The sequence below is a fragment of the Argentina silus genome, assembly GCF_951799395.1.
Source record: "Argentina silus genome assembly, chromosome: 10".
Taxonomy (NCBI): Eukaryota; Metazoa; Chordata; class Actinopteri; order Argentiniformes; family Argentinidae; genus Argentina; species Argentina silus.
Genome location: NC_139664.1, coordinates 6,972,180 through 6,992,290, shown reverse-complemented (window position 1 = coordinate 6,992,290; position 20,111 = coordinate 6,972,180). Strand labels below are relative to the sequence as shown.

At 41.3% G+C, this 20,111-nt stretch overlaps 3 protein-coding genes across 5 annotated transcripts; 2 read left to right on the top strand and 1 right to left on the bottom strand.

The window, feature by feature from the left end:
• The first annotated feature begins 3,839 nt into the window (after nucleotides 1–3,839).
• Nucleotides 3,840–7,423, top strand: cxcr3.2 (chemokine (C-X-C motif) receptor 3, tandem duplicate 2). Its single transcript, XM_083678206.1, has 2 exons — nucleotides 3,840–3,908; nucleotides 4,882–7,423. The coding sequence occupies exons 1-2, from the start codon at nucleotides 3,885–3,887 to the stop codon at nucleotides 5,986–5,988; spliced, it is 1,131 nt and encodes a 376-aa protein (XP_083534332.1). The 5' UTR covers nucleotides 3,840–3,884; the 3' UTR covers nucleotides 5,989–7,423.
• Nucleotides 7,424–8,287: 864 nt separating this feature from the next.
• On the top strand, nucleotides 8,288–13,798 carry LOC310811535 (C-X-C chemokine receptor type 3-like). Of its 2 annotated transcripts, none has more exons than XM_083679725.1 (3): nucleotides 8,288–8,315; nucleotides 10,435–10,788; nucleotides 11,786–13,798. In XM_083679725.1, the coding sequence occupies exons 2-3, from the start codon at nucleotides 10,441–10,443 to the stop codon at nucleotides 12,584–12,586; spliced, it is 1,149 nt and encodes a 382-aa protein (XP_083535851.1). In that variant the 5' UTR covers nucleotides 8,288–8,315; nucleotides 10,435–10,440; the 3' UTR covers nucleotides 12,587–13,798. The 2 variants fall into 2 exon arrangements, with proteins under 2 accessions (XP_083535851.1, XP_083535850.1); XM_083679724.1 differs by lacking the exon at nucleotides 8,288–8,315 and adding an exon at nucleotides 9,395–9,686.
• A 1,062-nt stretch (nucleotides 13,799–14,860) lies between these two features.
• Nucleotides 14,861–19,399, bottom strand: cxcr3.1 (chemokine (C-X-C motif) receptor 3, tandem duplicate 1). Of its 2 annotated transcripts, none has more exons than XM_083678665.1 (3): nucleotides 19,370–19,399; nucleotides 16,130–18,356; nucleotides 14,861–16,012 (listed from the first exon to the last, which is right to left on the bottom strand). In XM_083678665.1, the coding sequence occupies exons 2-3, from the start codon at nucleotides 16,379–16,381 to the stop codon at nucleotides 15,266–15,268; spliced, it is 999 nt and encodes a 332-aa protein (XP_083534791.1). In that variant the 5' UTR covers nucleotides 16,382–18,356; nucleotides 19,370–19,399; the 3' UTR covers nucleotides 14,861–15,265. The 2 variants fall into 2 exon arrangements, with proteins under 2 accessions (XP_083534791.1, XP_083534790.1); XM_083678664.1 differs by having other exon boundaries at nucleotides 16,130–16,531; nucleotides 19,370–19,395.
• Between the last annotated feature and the right edge of the window lie 712 nt (nucleotides 19,400–20,111).

Here is a 20,111-nt window from a genome sequence, read left to right as displayed (position 1 = left end):
GTCTTACCTGTTGGGGTCAATCCCTTACAGTCTCGGGTGAGTGTGGCGTTAGATATATACCTGGGTGCTCTCAGGCAAATAGAGCAAATTGGAAAGGCGCTGTTGCCCTCCTCTCTTATACACTTTATGACATCATCATTTCATGGACATACCGTTTCCATGGAGATATGGACCGATAAACAGCTCCAACACTCTGTCCGTCCATTTGGAACTATAGGAAACACCTCGTGAAAACTCACGTCGTCTGTTTGGTTTTGGGGCGTAGCGGTTTCAGGCCATTCACAAGTGTCTACCCTCCTGATATGACGTGTGCCATTATCAGTGTATCAGTTACCGCAAAGCGGGTATACAGTGCACCGTAGCTTGCCACTCACGAATAAGCCTCTCCCTAATGTCAGGTGTGGGTGTATGTGCATTGTGATCCCATTAGACACTCAGTCCATACACTTTGAAGTATGGAAGGGTCCTTTAACTTTTCAGTTTCATATGGATCTAAATAAAGTGCAAATACATTTTAATGCACTTGTGTGATTTTTGGCATCCCTGCTTTGGTGTGTGTGTGTGTATGTGTGTGTGTGTTTGTGTGTGTGAAAGTAAATCGTTTTTATTTAATCATTTACAGATTAAAAAGCCATACATCAACACCAGCCATTCAATACAACTAATGCAAGAGTGATGGCTATGGTGTTTACCCTGGACATTTGCTCTCCTAGGTGTGCCCATAGTTTCCACTCCTGTTTCTTCTCTCCAGTCCACAGGTAAACTCAGTCTTTACACACCATATTCTGACACAATCACAGGGCCAAATGAACCCCTTGAAAGGGTTAATAAATGGCGCTAATAAAATGATATGTTTGTTCAATAATGCAGCTGCAGCCTTTGTCAGACACTTCCTCACTCATTAGAGTTTTGTAAATACAAAGGGCAGGAGCACGGTTATGTGATATCAAAAACAAAAAAGCCCACTATAAATCATAATAAAAACATTTAGGCTATACAGAATATAAAGTGGTTTATTTCATTTGTCTGAGATTTCAATCCCCTCTCCTCATCCTGAGCAACGTTATTACTAATTGGCCAATGATTATAAAAAAGACAACATTCTTACAAAGTACAGTACAATAAGAAATTGTACAACTTAGTAGTGTTCTATTCATTCTATTCACACACAGGCCAGTGAGTCACCATACATAGCAGAAGGAAATATAACCGAAGTTGCACAACAGAAATATTTCCCCTAAACCCACCACTCCAGACAGTGACACAACCACAATGATTCTTTTGAGAATTCACTGAAAAAGGAGAACCGTGTAACATAATGTACTGCCTCTGTACTGTTTATTAAAATACTAAGTAATTTGTCAGTGTTATGTATTCAGTTTCTGATAAGACTTAAATATACTTTGAGATTAAATTGAGATTGTCAACGGTTTCAAATTCCTGTGCATTCTTATCACAGATGATGTGGTCCCTTAACAAAGACACTGTGGTCAGACAGGCCTCTACTTTCTCAGACGGCTGAAGAAATGTAATATATGCCATTTAGCTGACGCTTTTATCCAAAGCGACTTACATTGCAGTGAGTGCATACATTTTTGTTTTCAGTATATATGGTCCCAGCGGGAATCGAATCTACAACCTATGCGTTATTATCGCCATGCTCTACCAACTGATCCACAAATTTAGCATGAGCACACAAATACTAACCAACTTTTACAGAGACCATACTAGGTATGGTAACTGCTCTGAGTACAACCGCAAGGCCATACAGTGTGTGAAGATCGGCTTCACTTTTGGACGGTGGGTCGCTATTGTGTCACCACAACTTCATAAATGCACCCACTGGGCACCCACCTGCTGGTATTCAGCTAATTTTCCCACTTCGTATGGGTGATATTTATACCCACCCACACTCTCTCTTGTTAGTTTTTTCACAATTAATCTGTAACATAATTCTGATGTAGGACAGGAGAATCATTAGAGTAGTTGATAAGACAAATTTGATGAAAAACAAATTTGACTTCTATCAAGACATCTGAGCAAGCGGTGCACTCTCTTTATGCTAGCTGTGAACCCCTCCCCCCCCCCCCCGAAGTTGTGACATAGTCTTCACACTGACACATACACTATGGTTTTGGACTAGCAAAATTACACTTCCTGTGTAAACGAGATAGTCGCTCTAATGGTTAGATTTACAGGTGCTGTGACACTGGATTTTTTTTTTGTTAGTGTATTTGCATATATTGTTATATTGCATTGTTTCCCATGCAAAGATATTTTTTTAATTTAACAGATTGCTATAGATGTTAGCCTGTGTCACTGTGTCATAATTCTGTCGTTGACAACTGATTTAGCAAACTTTCCATAGAGAGGAATATGTTTGACAGAAATCTAAAGTGGTTTTCACGCTCCTGTCACACTGGGGTACCATTGTATCATATGTTTCAGAGGTTTTGAAATAGGTAGAAATCTGTGGGATTTATAGGGACACAAGTGCAGCGTTGATTGTAGACTTCCACAAACAAAGCAAAATACGGTCTGGCTCTGACCACTTCAGCTTTGGTCTGAACATGAGGATTACAACTCCTGCAACACAGCAGTTTTCACTTCCCCCCAGATGGGGCACGTTCAAAATATTTCTCAGGAAGTGACTGCTCAATCAGACATTCAAACTATTGGCACTACATAATATGCACAAGTCAAGAATTCAGGGGTTTGTATCCTACATTTCCTCTGTATACACATACTTTAGCAGAAATTAGGACTAATTGGAAAGCATGATGCTTGATGCATATGATATATTTTTTCATCTTTTCTCCATATTTTGCTTAACCGTCCTGTTATGTTGCAGGTGAAATTCACCCATTTTAGTTTGACATCCCTGAAAAGCTGTTTAACTTTATTGTTTTTTAAACATGAGCCTTCATCTTATTCACACACACACACACACACACACACACACACACACACACACACACACACACACACAGACACAGACACACACAGACAAACACACAGACACACACACACACACACACACACACACACACACAAATCTATTCCTTGAGGAAGAGGAGTCTGAGATCGAGGACAATGTAGAAGTGAACTCTGACCATTAGGACTCATTCTCTGATGAAGAGTAAACTTCATCACAGCCTGAAAGTGTGTTTTTTATGTCAAATAATGTGATATTTAAATATTCCCCACTCCCCATCCCCCCACGAAAGTCAGGGAAGAGTATCTGCTGAAAATATAGAAAGGTCCCAGTTCCCACAATATATGCTATCACACATGTGAAAGATGTCAAATCCATTATAGTATAACATGGTTGCAAATTGTGTGTTTTATGATGAAAACGATTGGATAAATATAAGCCAAATGCAGTCTGTATGGAAGAAAAAAAGAAAAAAAATCAAGTTATTTTTTTATAATCATAGGTGGTCAAAATACATTTTGTACATTATTGTATCAATTTGACCCAGAATATAAAGGTTGTATAGCCTTATCACACATAACAGGAGGGTTAATAGGCACTGCAATGGATGACACTGAAGACGTATGGCTCTAATAGTGTATACAGAAATAGGAGTTAGTGATAGAGCTGTTTTTTCATAAATGACTCACTTCTTCTGCAGCTATGGCGTCTGTGGTATGGTTTTAGAACTCTAATAAGGGCTAGATAGAATTATCCCCCCCCCCCCCTCGCCTCACCCTTTTTGAACAGATTCGGTTCCTGAATTGCAAGCTTCTCCTTTCTGATTCCCCCTTGCCTAAGTGTGGCCAAACAAGGGAGGTAAGAAGCAAGGGAGAGACTGGGATAAGAGTGTGTGTGTCCTGACTCTTGGAAGGTTTCTGCTGTCTCCTTGGTTACAATCAATCCAGTCATGACTACCACAGCAGATTATTGGGTGAGTGAGGTCTGTTTATCCCCCATGCAGACAGATGTGGGTCTGTGTGACCACAAGAGCAATACTGGCTGCAGAAAGGGAGTGAGAGGAGACTTTATTTAATTTATATGTAGCCATGTATGTAAACGAGAAGAAAGTATGTGTTGCAGTGTAGACCTGATTGGTAAGGAGCTGAGCAAATGAAAAGCAGCGATACCTAGAAATCCTTAAGAGTCTCAGGTTACCTTTGGTTAACAAACCAGTTAGAATTTGGCACAGCATCCCTTTGAGATAAGTTAGAGATAAAAAATTAAAAAACCTATAACTTCAACGTGCACTTAAAAGATAACTTGAAAGTGCATTGAAGACATTCTAGGGTAGTGTGACGAATTTATTAAGACAGGCAAAGGACAGGCAATGACAAAGGAGTTATGCACACATACTGTAGTATAGTATTTTTCAAATGTAATATTGAAAACAACACGAAAACGAAATCTCAAATATGAATGCATGACTTTCCAATAGGTACTGTTTCACAAATAACAAAGGACATAACATAGTTGTTTACCAGTATTTTCTTTGATGAATACCCTGGTCCTACAGAGTATTCAAGCTACAGGGTGTTCAGGCTTTTGCTCAAGCCAACACTGAAAGACATAATTCAGCTACTGCAGGTGTATCCAAACTGCACTGGAACAAACACATTGTACAGAGGTTGAGGTCCATTAGATTTTGAATTCACTCAATACACAAAGAAAGAAATCCTCATGCAAAAAAAAATAGGCCATTTTCAGTTCACTTCTTCTATTGAAGGAAATCAAATTAAAATTGACACAAACTCTGTACGGCTTATACAGGTTCCAGACAGTACAGCAATTCAACACCTAGCTAACATACTGTATGTCTTCTAGGGCTGGGCTGGAACAAAAGTTGACTCTATTCCAGCCCTGCAGAGTTGGACACCACTGTTATTGTCATTTCTCTATATTTCTAGGATATAATTGGAGAATACTCTGATGACCTGAGCACACTCTCACCTGACATAGAGAGGAGCCAGTCCCATGCTACGCCCTGCGACCAGGATGACATCTGGACGTTTGCACGGAGTTACTCCCCCGTGGTCTACATCATAGTCTTCGTGTTTGCGCTGGTGGGCAACGTGCTGGTAGTGTGTGTGGTGCGGCGCTACCGCAACTCCCAGACCGGAGGGGCCTGCTCCTTCTCCCTCACCGACACCTTCCTCCTCCACCTGGCCATCTCTGACCTCCTCCTGGCCTTCACGCTGCCCCTCTTCACCGTCCAGTGGGCACACGAGTGGGTGTTCGGAGAGGCCGTCTGCAAGATCTCCGGCGCTCTCTTCTCCCTCAACCGCTACAGTGGGATTCTGTTCCTGGCGTGCATCAGCTTCGACCGCTACCTGGCCATCGTCCACCGCGTCAGGAGGGGCTGGAAACGCAACACCTGCCATGCCCAGATTGCCTGCGCTCTCATCTGGACTGTGTGCCTCGGCCTGAGTGGGGTGGACATCACCTTCAGGCAGGTGGTAAAGGTAGGGGACTCAGGGAAGGTATGCCAGACCTGGTTCGTCCAGAGGTCCAAGCAGTGGCAGGTGGGCCTGCAGCTGCTCAACCTGGTGCTGGGCTTTGGGCTCCCCCTGCTGGTCATGTTGTACTGCTACATCCGTATCTTCAGGTCCCTGTGCAACGCCTCACGCCGCCAGAAACGCAAGTCCCTCCGCCTCATCGTTTCTCTAGTGTCTGTGTTCGTGCTCTGCTGGGCGCCCTACAACTTTTTCCAATTGGCCGACAGCCTGCAGAAGCTGGGCGTGATTGGCGGAGGCTGCAAGTTTGGGCGCACAGTGGACTTTGGGACCCTGGTGACGGAGAGCGTGGGACTGTCACACTGCGCCCTCAACCCCCTGCTGTATGGGTTTGTAGGGGTGAAGTTCAGGATGGAGCTGGCCAAGATGTGTAAGGACTTGCTGGGCCAGAGGAGCTGTCTGGGGACCAATGGTTTTGGACAGAGGAGGTTACGGAGGCCAACCGGCTCCTTCAGCTCAGCTGAGAGCGAGAACACCTCCTACTTCTCTGTCATGGCGTGAACATGGTGAGAGAGAGGGAGAGGGAGAGAGAGAGAGAGAGAGGGAGAGGGAGGGAATTCATTTAAAACAGAGAAACAGCAACATAGAGCTGTTTAATTCTGTAAATTATGAAATAAGGAATACTGTACTGTATGTTGCTGAAGCAGTACAAAATCTGTCAAAAAAGACAATGTTGTTCTTGTAATTCGGTCATCTGGTGCTTACGCACTGTAGCCATACTCAAAATGTAGCACAAAGTTGTGGTGCTTTTTAAGAAGGGGCATTTCATGTAAACATTTCTGTCTTGTTTCCATCCTCATTCATGTTACTATAAGTGCATTACATATATGCTATTGATGTAAACTTTCTTATTTAGAAGATACTGTAGATTTTGGTCATGTCATTTAATGTCATCCTATTGCCTATTCAACCATGTACTGTAGCTATGTTGATTCATCTGCCTCTCTAGTGTGTGGTTTCACAAGGCACTCTCTTTACTGAGAAATTGGTGACTTTCATTTCTACAAATACTCTCACCTCTGACGAAAGGTCTCAAATACGATCAGCACCATGGGTTACTCACACCCCCTCTTATGGTTTTGATGGCTGCAATGTTAACATATATTTCAAATGTTTGGCCAGTGGCTGTTGGGGGTTGTGAAAAACTGATGCAAGTTACTGCACATCAAAATATGTCTACCCCTTCCTTAGGCTACCAGCCTTCCATTCCTGACTCGCAGTCAGCATTTGCGCTCAGCATTTTCCAATGTATTTTTTTCATGAGGAGGAAGAGGATTTTTATGAATTATGACAATTATATATAACAATTGAAATTAGATTTAAAAAATAAGAACATGTACAGCTTTGACATGCATAACATAATTAACCCTCCAACATAACCCTGCCCTTCCGCCCAGCCCACAGTCATACAAGACCTGGTTCCATATTTCCTTGGCAGCTGCAGTGGCATCCAAAAGCCACAGGAAGCAGGTTAGAACTAATATGTGACAGAATCATTTATGGAGCTACTGTACATAGATATAATAATAATATTACTTTGAAAATGACGAGGTGTATTACTGGTCACTATTATTATCACTAAACGTTCTCTCATACACTCTTAAAGCCCCAGAGTCAAGTGGATCAACTTCAATATCTGGTACAGTCATACAGTCCACTGGAGCTTCTCAGCTACAGTACCAAAGAAGTTAATGGGTTGAGAAATACTGTCAAAGTGAAGAAACAAATACTGGTAAAATAGCAATTGGAGATTATATTTAACATTACAGGCATTCTTGAATAATTGAGTATGTTGTGTGTCAGTCATATCATTGTTATATACATATATAGATATAGATATATACATATCATGTTTTGTAAGAAAATCCAGCAGGCTACTTATTTGTTATTGAGAAATTAAAAGGACTTTTTACAGCATGTATCAATAAAAAATACATATTATAATTCCCTGTGTCTCTAGAATTGTTTTGTCCCTTGTGCTTAAATGTAGGGCATACTTAATTAAAATAATGTAGTCTCACAAAAAATGTCCCAGCTATATTGACTATGACAAGCAAACTGCACTCTCGCCATCTAGAGAGCAATATGTGCCTCCATAACAGATTTTGACATAACAAAGCATAAGATTGATATAGTCTTAAAAATGTATTGTGCAGAGTCCTCTTATCTTACTCTACACATAAAAAAACAAAACAAAGAAACACCTGCCTAAAGGTATTGGGTGTGTCTATATGTTACATTTTATTGTATGTGTTATGAATTTAAGAGCACATACAAGTAGGTTAATGATCTATGACTAGAATATGGTCTGTAGGCTAGAATGGAATTTTACATACAAGAGAAAGCTCAAATGGGATGTATGGCACAGTTCTAATGCCTACTGCGGTTTTGTTGAGTAGAAGGCACGTGTCAATTTAAACTGGATCACTTTCTGTTATTTCTGCACTTCTGGTTAGACGCTAACTGCATTTCGTTGTCTCTGTACTTGTACTCTGCACAATGACAATAAAGTTGAATCTAATCTAATCTAATCTAATCTTCTACAACAGTTTTGGACCTTGGAGTTCAAATGCATTGTGGCGCCTATGAATACAGAAGTGGGTAAAACCGTTTGTCTTCGCGGTAACCACAGCTGCTGATATCTCCTGATATCTCCTGAACCGACCAGTGTTGCCAACTCCTCAGTAAGGAAAGTAGCTATTGGCTGTCCTAAAAATCGCTAGAAGTCGCTAAATGACGTCATCGTCTAATTTGCATAATATCTAATTTGCATGTAATTGTAATGGACGCTGTAGGAGAGAGGAATAACGTCGTGGGAGAGGCAAAAAGTGAGTACAAAACACCCTAAATATGTTTAGAACTACAAATGAACTTTCTTCTGTTGATTCTTGTTTTTTGTTTTTTTTAATTTTGCCATTGAAATCACTTCTCAAAATAACTTCATGACTTTAATGCTTTGTCCACATTACATAAAACAATTTTGTCCTGTATTGTTAAATGTTAGAATATCAAATTTAATCAAAATACTGTTATGTGGGGTGGAATTGCTAGCTCTACGTCCAACCCTCCTCCTTTATCCGGGCTTGGGACCGGCAAAGTGACCCAAAAGGGACACAGTTTTTGTTTTTTTTGTGTTTAGTTTTCTTAAGTTTGGTTTAGTTTCTAACCTTATGCTCCACTTAGGAGCCTACAACAAGTCACAGTAAAACATGAACATTTTTTGCCATAACTATAACATATTTTATTATTTATTTATTTATTTAAAAAAAAAATTGTATAGACGGTTTTAACTTGACAACATTAACAATCTAAATGGACCAAAAAGAGACAATAGAAATTCGCGATTCATTTGCAGTCTGGACGCGGAGTGGTGTGGGTCTCCTCTCTGCTCTGACTGCAGCTGGGACTGCTGCGCGAGGCTGCTGTGAGACTGACCGCCTGTGAGTGCTTTGGGACGGGGGAGGGGCTCACGGCAGCACCCGCTGCTCGTTGAGGACAGTAACTGCAGAGCGATACGTGCTTTCACGTCAGAGTCTCCAAAACACCAGAAACGTCTCCAAAACACCAGAAAAGTCTCCAATAACACCAGAAAAAGTCGCTAGATTTGTCGCTAGTCGCTTTTGACAAAAAAAAGTCGCTAAGAGGATTTGGAAAGTCGCCAGATTTAGCGAGAAAGTCGCCAAGTTGGCAACACTGGAACCGACAGGACAAGTCCTCTCTCGCCTCAGCCCGTGTTATCTCTTGGTTCCCCATAATCCATTGCTCTCACACTGCGCAGCATTTGTGTTGATGAACATGCAAACCCCGCCAAGTGGGTGTTACTGATGGACGCTCGACAGCTGCTCTGGGCGTTCCCCTTGAACACGTCTCCAAAATATGCTACTGTATCCACAATGTGTCGGCTGAGTATACAATATATGTAATCGTGGGAGAGGGACTGAAATGACTGCGCTCCCTCTACTACAACCCATTGACCCCCTTCTTCTGTGAGAACAGTTCAAACTCTCTCATTTCTCCTTCAGTGTGCGTTCCTGCCTCGACTCTGCATGCTCATGGAATGCAGCAGACAGTCAACTTGTAAACAAACTTTCTGTTCTATCGGTTTATTTATAGTATAAGCACACAGAGCAGCGTTTGTCTCCTGTCTCTCCAATGATACAAGGACTAAAAAATAAGAGACTAATAACATGGCTAATGTGGTAAGTGTCTTCCCTCATTCCAAACCCCTTCTCTTCTCTTGTGGTTTCTCTTTTCTTTTTGTGCTCATGTCCAATCCATTTTCTGCAGTGATCTCTTTCTGTATGTTGTACTACACCGACCTTTTACTGTAATACCTAATTACTACTACTAATATGTTATTACGGGCGTTGAACTTTGTGTGTGTGTGTGTGTGTGTGTGTGTGTGTGTGTGTGTGTGTGTGTGTGTGTGTGTTTGACTTTATCTTCGCTATCATCTCCAAGGAAATGTTTCATATCTCTCGCCATGTCTGCTACTACCAGTCTTTCTGGTTTGACAGAAAAGCATGTATTCACAGCTGTAGCTGATCACGTACAGTACATCATGAAAGCGGAGAGTGGTTAGAGCACAATTACAGCATCTCTTATTCAGAGATCTCTATATATATATTATGACTATAACTCCTCTCTCATTTTTTTTGTTTTTTTTTAAATGGCTTTCCCCTGTAGCAGGAACTGTACTTTCCTGTCTTGCTGTGCAATTCTGTAATGTTGCCTAATCATGTGACTTCTTTACCAGTTTGAGCAGTGTGACTATAATTGATCTGCCCATTGTCAGAGGAGATACTCGAGGGGATACTTCACTTTCACACACATTCCTTTTGTTAGAATTGAGGACACCAAAGACCTGGTCGTTTGGACTGTATTTTTGAGTTTCTTGACAACTTCTAGAGCACACCTTTTTAATTATTATTGCTGACTCTTCTACAGACCAACATGGAAGTGGATCTGGGAGGGATATTTCTACAGAACGACACATATGACTACAGGGACTATGTGTACGTAGAGGATGGCTGCCCGTCTGAGAAGCTTATGCGTTTTGATGCAGTGTTCCTCCCAGTGCTGTACTCCCTGGCTCTGGTTCTGGGCTTGCTGGGGAACGCACTTGTGCTATTGGTCCTGGCCCAGAAGAGGCAGAACTGGAGCGTAACAGACATCTTCATCCTTCACCTCGGCATAGCTGACACCCTGCTGCTTCTCACGCTGCCCCTCTGGGCTGCACAGGCCGCTCAGGGATGGAGCTTCGGAACCCCCCTCTGTAAGATCACTGGAGCCATGTTTACAGTAAGTGCTAGTAGTGTATGGGACAGGATGGGGGGAGGGAGGGAGGGAGGGAGGGAGGGAGGAGTTGGGGTATACTGTACATATAGGTTTAGGACCAGCTGAAGGGATGAAGGCACTAGTGGGAGGAAGAATGGGGTTATTCTTTCTTAGCTACACCCTGAGATTCAAATGATAAGATATTGCCTGTAGAAGGACTAGCATCATAGTATCATATTATTGATACTATGTATTTATGTAATGATACTATCAGACAGGAGACATGATGTGGTTGTGTGTATGGGAACCAAACTTTTGACCACTATCTTTCCTACTACTTCCACTATTTTCATGTGGCTGGTACAATGACCGTGCTGTTTGATCTTCGATTGTGAATAGTCATCAATGCCCATCTCTCAGCCTAGAGCACTTATTTACAGTTGCATGCCTGGTGGACGGCCTAAGAATATTGTGCCACACATTGTAATGTGTGTGGTTCTCCAGAAGCCTTCTCCCATCAATGCTGGTCTCTGATGTGTTATTGTAATTCTGGGATGGTATATAAGGACGCAACTGAAATACATTTGTGGAGTTTTTGGTTTAGGCCTGCGCCCCAATTCATGCATGTCCCTAGGACACGTATAGCTTTAGACTTATGGTGAAACTTCCATTCGTTTACTACAGCCTTATCATTTCTTTGTACGTATCTTTGAATTATTAAATTGATTATTTTATATTGATACGCTACTCTTATTCTTCCTATTTTAAATATAACATTTGTTCTGCTAAAACAGCACGACAGGTTTTCACATAGAAAAGTTTCATTGTGTGGAAGCAGACTCTATAGATAAGGGTAAATGTGATTTTCACTGTGATTGAGCAAGAATATACTCCCCTGTGGACATAGATAAACTCTTATGTCAATGCAACATTTCTGGGGAAAGAGGGAGGAGTGAAACTGTTGTCATTAAAATATTAACTTTCTCTCTCTCTCTCTCTCTCTCTCTCTCTCTCTCTCCAGATCAACTTCTACTGTGGGATCTTCCTGCTGACGTGTATCAGTCTGGACCGCTACCTGTCCATCGTCCACGCTGTGCAGATGTACTCCCGCAGGAAGCCCAGGGTGGTGCAGGCTAGCTGCCTGTCTGTGTGGCTCATCTCCCTCCTCCTATCCATCCCCGACTGGCTCTTCCTGGAGTCAGTGAATGATGTCAGCCGAATCAAAGAGGAGTGTGACCACAACTACCCGTCCTTCTCCAAGTCCTCTTCCGACTGGCGCCTGGCCTCCCGCCTGCTTTACCACACGATGGGCTTCCTCCTCCCCTCGGCCATCCTGATCTTCTGCTACACCTGCATCCTGCTGCGGCTGCAGTGTGGCTCCCAGGGCCTGCAGAAGCAGAGGGCCATCAGGGTCATCCTCCCCCTGGTGCTGGTGCTGGTCTTCCTCATCTGCTGGACGCCCTTCAACATCACCCTGATGGTGGACACCTTCAGGGGGAGAAGACCAGCGGAGCCGGGTGCAGGGTCTTGTGACAGCAGCAGGACTGCTCTGGAGAACAGTCTGATCGTCACAACCTCTCTATGCTTCCTTCACGCCTGCCTGAACCCACTACTCTACTTCTGCTTGTGTGGAAACTTCCAGCGACTCATACGGGATAAGTTGAGGTTTGTGACTGGGGTACAAGCCAATATTGAACTATCACTGTGGGACTCAGGTGTGACAGAGGAGCCGTCCCTACAGCAGGCAGAGGAGAAGGGGCCATTAAACATGGAAATGAGCCAGCAACAGGCCACTCAGAGCTGCTCAAAACCCAGTGACTAATAATAGTACATGTGTGACACGTGTGTCAGTCTTCCTGTCCTATAGGGAAGTTGCTGCAAGGGTCATGGGTGTTGAGGAGGGGATGACCATAAACCTGTGTCATGATGAGAGAGGGACATGGGAAAGATGAACATGGAGGGTTTATCTTCTTATTGCACTTTGAATGTAAAACATATAGAACCACACGTAGCTCTATTTAGATCCATCTTTTTACTGTTTATCGACTGAAGTTATCTTATTATGTTCATATAGGCTTGTCAATGTCAACCAGCTTTGTTGAATCTATCTTCATGAATCATGCATTATTTATACAGACGCAAAGCTATTTCATTGATACACACAGCACTTCATTGAATGTAATGCCATCTTTTTGGCTGAAGGGTACACTTGACTCTTAGAAAGCATATCTTAGCCATAATCTAGATAGACAGAGTTATTTCAATTTTCAATTTCAAAGAAAGAGAAGCAAATATAAGGTTTTTAAATCTTAATATAAAGGGTGTAAAGGTATTATTTCAGATATTTGTTGCTATTGTCAGTAATACTGTAATGTTGCATTAAACAATTGTATAAATGTATGATTCCATTACTGTATCAAATGAATGACAGAATATGCGATTCCCTTATTGTTACACCAACAGTTTTACTTTCTATTTCCTCAAGTTGGTGTCACAGTATCCTGTACATTATGCAACACTCAGGAAAGTCCCGTGGTTGTTTTAAGACAATGTCTGCCAGGCTGTTTTGGCTATACAGAAGCATGACTTTGTGGTATTCCCACTTGTCTCATTTGTTGTTGCCCCATGGCAGACCCAATGACACATACACACACAGTCTGTGACATCATCGGTCAGGTGACTGAGGGATGAGTGTTCTCTTTTCACAGCCCTGCGCCCCCATGCACATCTGAATACTCCACTGTTTGCTTAGCTGAGGGAGAACTGTGGCTAGCTTTGTCCACCAGGTCCCCAATGTGGGAGACAGCAAGATAATAGAGACAGGAAGAGGTGGAGAGAGAGGGGAGAGAAGAAAAAAGAAAGATGGCTTGAGGACTGTACATTGTGTGACGCAAAACCTTTGTTTTCAATGCTATGTTGACGTACTGTACAAGTCATTGCATGTCTGTTGAACACAGTTTTAATGTTGAATGTGTGTCATCTAAATGTGTGTTACAAAAGGAAACAATCAAGTTATTGGAAATAAAACTAGCCCAGAAAGAACTTCTATGACCAATTTTCCTCCTTGGTTCACATTTAAATCACATTAGAAACCAATCAAAGTGTTCCCTCTGAAAATATGTTTCTGTGAAATAGAGGTGATGGATAGGGTTAGGGTTAGGGATAGGGTTAGGGTTCGGGGTAGGGTTAGGGTTCGGGGTAGGGTTATGAAATAGAGGTGATGGATAGGGTTAGGGTTAGGGTTCGTCAGGGTTATGTCACACTAGCAACACTCTGAGCTCAAGATACAACCTATTTCCTGTTGCTCTTCATGATCCTAAATGATAGATAGAAATGAAATTGTTATTTCCTGTTTCAGATAAAGCATATGACAGTTATCAGCTAAAAGAGGACAGAGACAAGCTGTTACCTAAGACTTGGTACTAATGCAGTTCAAATGTAGTCTTTGAAACTGATCAATCAATATGTTTAATGGAAATTCTTATATTTGAACAACTTACTGGAGAAAGTGATTTGTTGATGCAATACTCCTTGCTAAAATGCTCATCAACACCAACCGATGGTGGTGTGGGTGTAGACACAAAATAGGGCCCACAGATGACACAAATAGGCCTTTTAGTCCTGTGTTGCTCAGTATGGTGTTAATCTGAGGGTGTTGGCCACATCCCATCTGACATTCTGAGCCTCGAGGGTTCTCACCCCCAACAGAGTAAAAGACACATACTGTCATAGATGCTATGAAAATCTGTAAGTAGAAACTGTACAAAATGTAGGCTATTTACATCGTCCCAGATCTGTTTGGGCTTTTAGCCAACTGTTATTACTGGTGTCAGGCCAAACAGGCCAAACAACAACAGTAATAGGATTTGGCTAATAGCACAAACAGATCTGGGACAATTAAGCTAAAGTAAAAACTGTATAACATATGACATACTTCGGGCTACTTTAGCCTATTTCTTAATACAAATTGCGCTTAAAAACAGCTAATTGTGTCCTATCATCAGGTTTTCACAGTGCAGTCGTTATTAAGCTAGAGGAGTATTAGCCAACCAACAAAGAACAGGGACTCAGTATGAAAATAAAACTTTATTCAGGATTTCAATATGGTACATTTAAATGTTTACCTGTCATAAGATATTGTGCATTTGTGGTATGAGGTAAATAATAGATGCATATAAAAAATGTCTATACAGTATCAAATTAATGTAAATGATTGCTTTATGCAGAAACAAAGCGCAACTTAACAATGCATAATGCATAATAATTTGTTAATGTCAGCTGAAGGGCAATATGATCGAGAGAGTCGGGACCAAGCACTATTTAGCTATGTCAAACAAAGCACAGTTTATAGCCTAGCTAAATAAACACACAGCAGGGCCTAGCTATTATTATATAGTATAGTGCAGAACAGAAACTCCTCTCCTCTGTCAGTCCCCACCTCTTTCTGTTTCAACTTCTCTCTTTCCATTTCCTTCTCTCTCTCTCTCTCTCTCTCTCTCTCTCAGAAGGCTAAGGTGTTGGCGGTGTCTCCAGACTCAGACCACACAGAGCTCCTCCTGCTTGAGGCCTGTAACCCGACCCCACTCTTCAGCTTGCAGCTCAGCGACCTCAGCATGCCCAGCAGGTGGCGCCGGAACTTCACCCCCACAAAGGCATACAGCACAGGGTTGAGACTGCTGTGGAGATACCCCATAGTGGAGGTGGCTGTGATGCATATGTCCAGGGCAGTGCGGCCATTGCAGGTGTCCTCTGTGGCGTTGTTGGAGTACAAGGTGTCCACCATCAGGGTGATGTTGAAGGGCGTCCAACAGATGAGGAAGGCCAGCACCAGGGCTACGATGACCCTGATGGCCCTCTGCTTCTGCAGGCCCTGGGAGCCACGCTGCAGCCGCAGCAGGATGCAGGTGTAGCAGAAGATCAGGATGGCCGAGGGGAGGAGGAAGCCCATCGTGTGGTAGAGCAGGCGGGAGGCCAGTCGCCAGTCGGAGGCTATGTTCCAGTCAGAAGACTTGGAGAAGGACAGGTAGTTGTGGACACACTCCTCTTTGTTTCGCCTGGAATCATTCACTGACTCCAGGAAGAGCCAGTCGGGGATGGATAGGAGGAGGGAGATGAGCCACACAGACAGACAGCTAGCCTGCACCACCCTGGGCTTCCTGCGGGAGTACATCTGCACAGCGTGGACGATGGACAGGTAGCGGTCCAGACTGATACACGCCAGCAGGAAGATCCCACAGTAGAAGTTGATCTGGAGAGAGAGAGAGAGAGAGAGAGAGAGAGAGTATTTATGTACATTTGTTTGTCTAAGCTAATACATTTTCTAAATATCTCATGATATATGATAACTTTCAGCTTAAGCACTTACTGTAAACATGGCTCCAGTGATCTTACAGAGGGGGGTTCCAAAGCTCCATCCCTGAGCGGCCTGTGCAGCCCAGAGGGGCAGCGTGAGAAGCAGCAGGGTGTCAGCTATGCCGAGGTGGAGGATGAAGGTGTCCGTCACACTCCAGCTCCGCCTCCTCTTGAACAGAACCAATAGGACGAGCACGTTCCCCAGCAAGCCCAGAACCAGAGCCAGGGAGTACAGTACCGGGATGAACACTGCATCAAAATGCATACCCTCGTTGAGGTCACAAACCTGACCCGTAGAACAACATGTGTCACCGTCATGGTAAACTTCAAAATCGGTGTCGTTGTAATCAAAAAAATATTCACGAAATAAATCTCCAGATATTTCCAACTTCTGACCAGGGTCCAGGTATGATTCCTGTTTCAGAACAAATCAACTGTTACATGTACAGTAGGCCTACTGCGCTTGAATCCTTAAGCATTGTCTGACTTGAGTATAATGGCTTGTGAGTGAAATTCATAGATAGAGAAAGTGTTTTTTTTTCTGGAGTAGTTCATCTGCACCATTTCAGTGGTCTCAGTAGAGATTTAACAGGTAACTCTTTTGATTTGTTGGGTTGATTATTAAGTTTGACTCTTGCTAATGAGTTTTTTTCAGATTATTATTTAATTTATCTTCCTCCAAGATTATCCGAAATATTTGATGCATTTGTTACTGTCTGAGCCTTGAAGTCTGTTCAGGGGTGGATCAGTATTCTATCTAACCATATGGTGGCACTGTTTACTAACAGCTATTTACGACAGTTATTTGGATGGTAACATTGATGGGTATCATGTGATGGTAAAAACTCTCTTTTAACACCTTTATAGATTTATAGATTAGACATTTCTTATTAAAGACACCCTCATGGGTTGCTCTTTCTTTTCAAACAGATGTGAAACTCAACTCAACTTAATGTGTGAATAATTTCAAAAAAAATAATTCAAAAAAAGTTCATTGTGCACTTCATAATTGAAGTACCCATGTATTTGTATTAGTTGTAGTACTGTTGTGTTTATGTAGTGTGTGAAATGTGAGTAAGTAAGTAAGTTGTGAGTGGCCTACAATACCTGATGAATGGTCAGGTTATCCTCAAAATAGATGTCATTACTGCACTTCGGATCTTACACTGTTCAAGGTTTTGAAACCTAAAACCACTTTTAAAATGTCAGATGAAATGGGGTTTTCCCATTTTACTGTGGAGTTTCGATCATTATCTGACTTCAGAAAATTGCTGAGACTCATTTAAAGATTCTTCACACCTCTTCCACTTATTGTAAACCATATAGATGCCTTTCTGAGGTGTGTGATAGAAGTAAATTAAAATGTTTTACTTTAACACTCAAATAAAAAAATAAAATAAAATAAAGAAATGTTATAGATCAAACAGTCTTGTTGCAACTCCAACGGTAGTGTTTTGATATTTTGAACAACGCCGAAAAATGTATTCGGTTCATAGAAAATATGATATAGCCCACTACATAAAAAAATACTTTGAAGTAGAATAACACATACTGTACAAGGTGTTAATGTTGAGCATACTGAGGGTTTTGCACCTCAACAGAAATCACTTTTCACAGCTGAAAATGGGTATGTATTTAAAAATATATATATTTCTATTTCTGTTTAAAAAACTCTGACCATACTTTTTTCACTAATGACTAGTTGAGGTTTTGTCATTAAAGGGGCATCTGTAATTGGTATATCAATTGTTTTACTTGTTTTACTTTTAAATGTATGATACACTCACTGAACACTTTATTAGGAACACCTGTACACCTTCTCATGGTGGAGGTGGTGTAATGGTGTGGGGAATGTTTTCTTGGCACACTTTGGGCCCGTTAATACCAATTCATCATCGCTTGAATGCCACAGCCTATTTGAGTATTGTTGCTGACCATGTGCATCCCTTCATGGCCACAATTTACCCATCTTCTAATGGCTACTTCCAGCATGATAATGCACCATGTCATAAAGCAAAAGTCATCTCAAGCTGGTTTCATGAACATGACAATGAGTTCAGTGTTCTTCAGTCACCGGATCTGAATCCAATAGAACACCTTTGGGATGTGGTAGAACGGGAGATTCACAGCTTGATAGTGCACCTGAAAAATCTGCAGGAATTGCGTGATGTCATCATGGACCAGAATCTCAAAGGAATGTTTCCAACATCTTGTGGAATCAATGGCACGAAGAATTGAGGCTGTTTTGAGAGCAAAGGGAGGCCGTACCAAGTATTAGTACAGTGTTCCTAATAAAGTGTTCATTGGGTCTATATAGTCATTGATTCTTGACAAATATAACTTAGAAATGCCTCATGAGCTTAGTTCAACTGTCTTAACCATCAAAACCCAATCTATAAGCTTGATTTACTCCATTGTTTATAAACAACGCAATTGTAAGTAGGTTTGTATGGTTTAAACTGAATTATTATAGATTGGTCCTTTAATGATGGATTAAAAAGACCCCAGAAGAAGACTCTGAAAGTCATAACTCAGAGAAAACCAGCTGTCGAGTGAAGATGCTGTGTCTTAGAGAGACTTCATTCAGTGACTTTTAACTCCTGACCTACACATCCGTAATGTTACACTAAGATGAAAAGGCTGCAAAGGGAATTTACTTTTTGTAATGCCACAACACCTTCATATCTCCTACTCTGAATTTTCCACCAGACAGAGGCAACATCATTGTTTATTCTTTCACAGACAGTACACAGAGGTGTGGCTGAAGGTGGGAAAATCTCTCTCACAGACAGTCACTGAGTAACATACAGTATCTATCTAGATTCCTCAAGTGCACTGACTGAATACTCATCATCTACATTGCAAAGGTCTTAGATCTACATATGGCTTTGAAAAAACAATGCCACTACTTGGACTCAATATAGCACCTTGGGTATCATGTTGTGTAATATATATTATATTATATTATTATATTATATAGTATATTATTTAATGACACAGACTAATAAAGATGCTGCACTACTCAGTAACCAGGTGAAAATAGACACAAATTGTTATCATATAAAACACAGAAAGAATGCACTGCCTATCAGATGATGAGTCAAACCAATTATGGCAAGCTTCCGTGGATAAATTTACCCAAAACCTCACAACATAAAATATAATATTATGTTATGTTATGGAAATATAATGTTAATCAAAGTCATAGAGATTACACAATGCCAGTTGATTTAGGCATTAGAGGAGCACTTACCCAGGATTGCGACATCTTCTCATCTGTCTTCTCAATCAGCACGCGTACCACAAAGAATGTGAGCTGCAGTTCTGGTGGGTCTGTTACATGATCTGATCTAGAGGAAGAGGAACCACAGGAAGGAAATAGAATCTTTCAGCACACTCTATATATATATATATATATATACATTTTCAGAACTGTTGCCTTTTTTTCATTAGTTTGATGTTGTATGGCTAAATTTGTACATAAAGCTGGAAAAAGTTTTTTTTTAATGGGTTTTGATTTCAGGCTGTACGACAAATATAGTAACTATTTCAAAGGGGTATGATGACTTTCTATAGGCACTGTATAGATAGATATAGATAGATATAGATATAGATAGATAGATAGATAGATAGATAGATAGATAGATAGATAGATAGATAGATAGATAGATAGATATACGTATATATAGCCTTTTTTATGAATCTTCCATTAACATTCAGTAAAGGTTTTTTTTTAATAAAATCCCAAGGTGAGTTTCCCAACAGCTTTGTAACACTAAGACCACAATAATTAAGTCCATTGTATGATCTTAGTGCTTCAAAACTTTAGATAAACTCAGTGATATTATATTTGCCAATATGAAATTATTAATATTTTTAGATAATCCCTTTTGTGAAGGGATACCCTCTTTTGCTGCTCTCGTTCATCAATACTCAGTACATCCCCTTTCTATCTGTAGGCTCTTCTTCAAACTGAACGAACCACAATTATATAA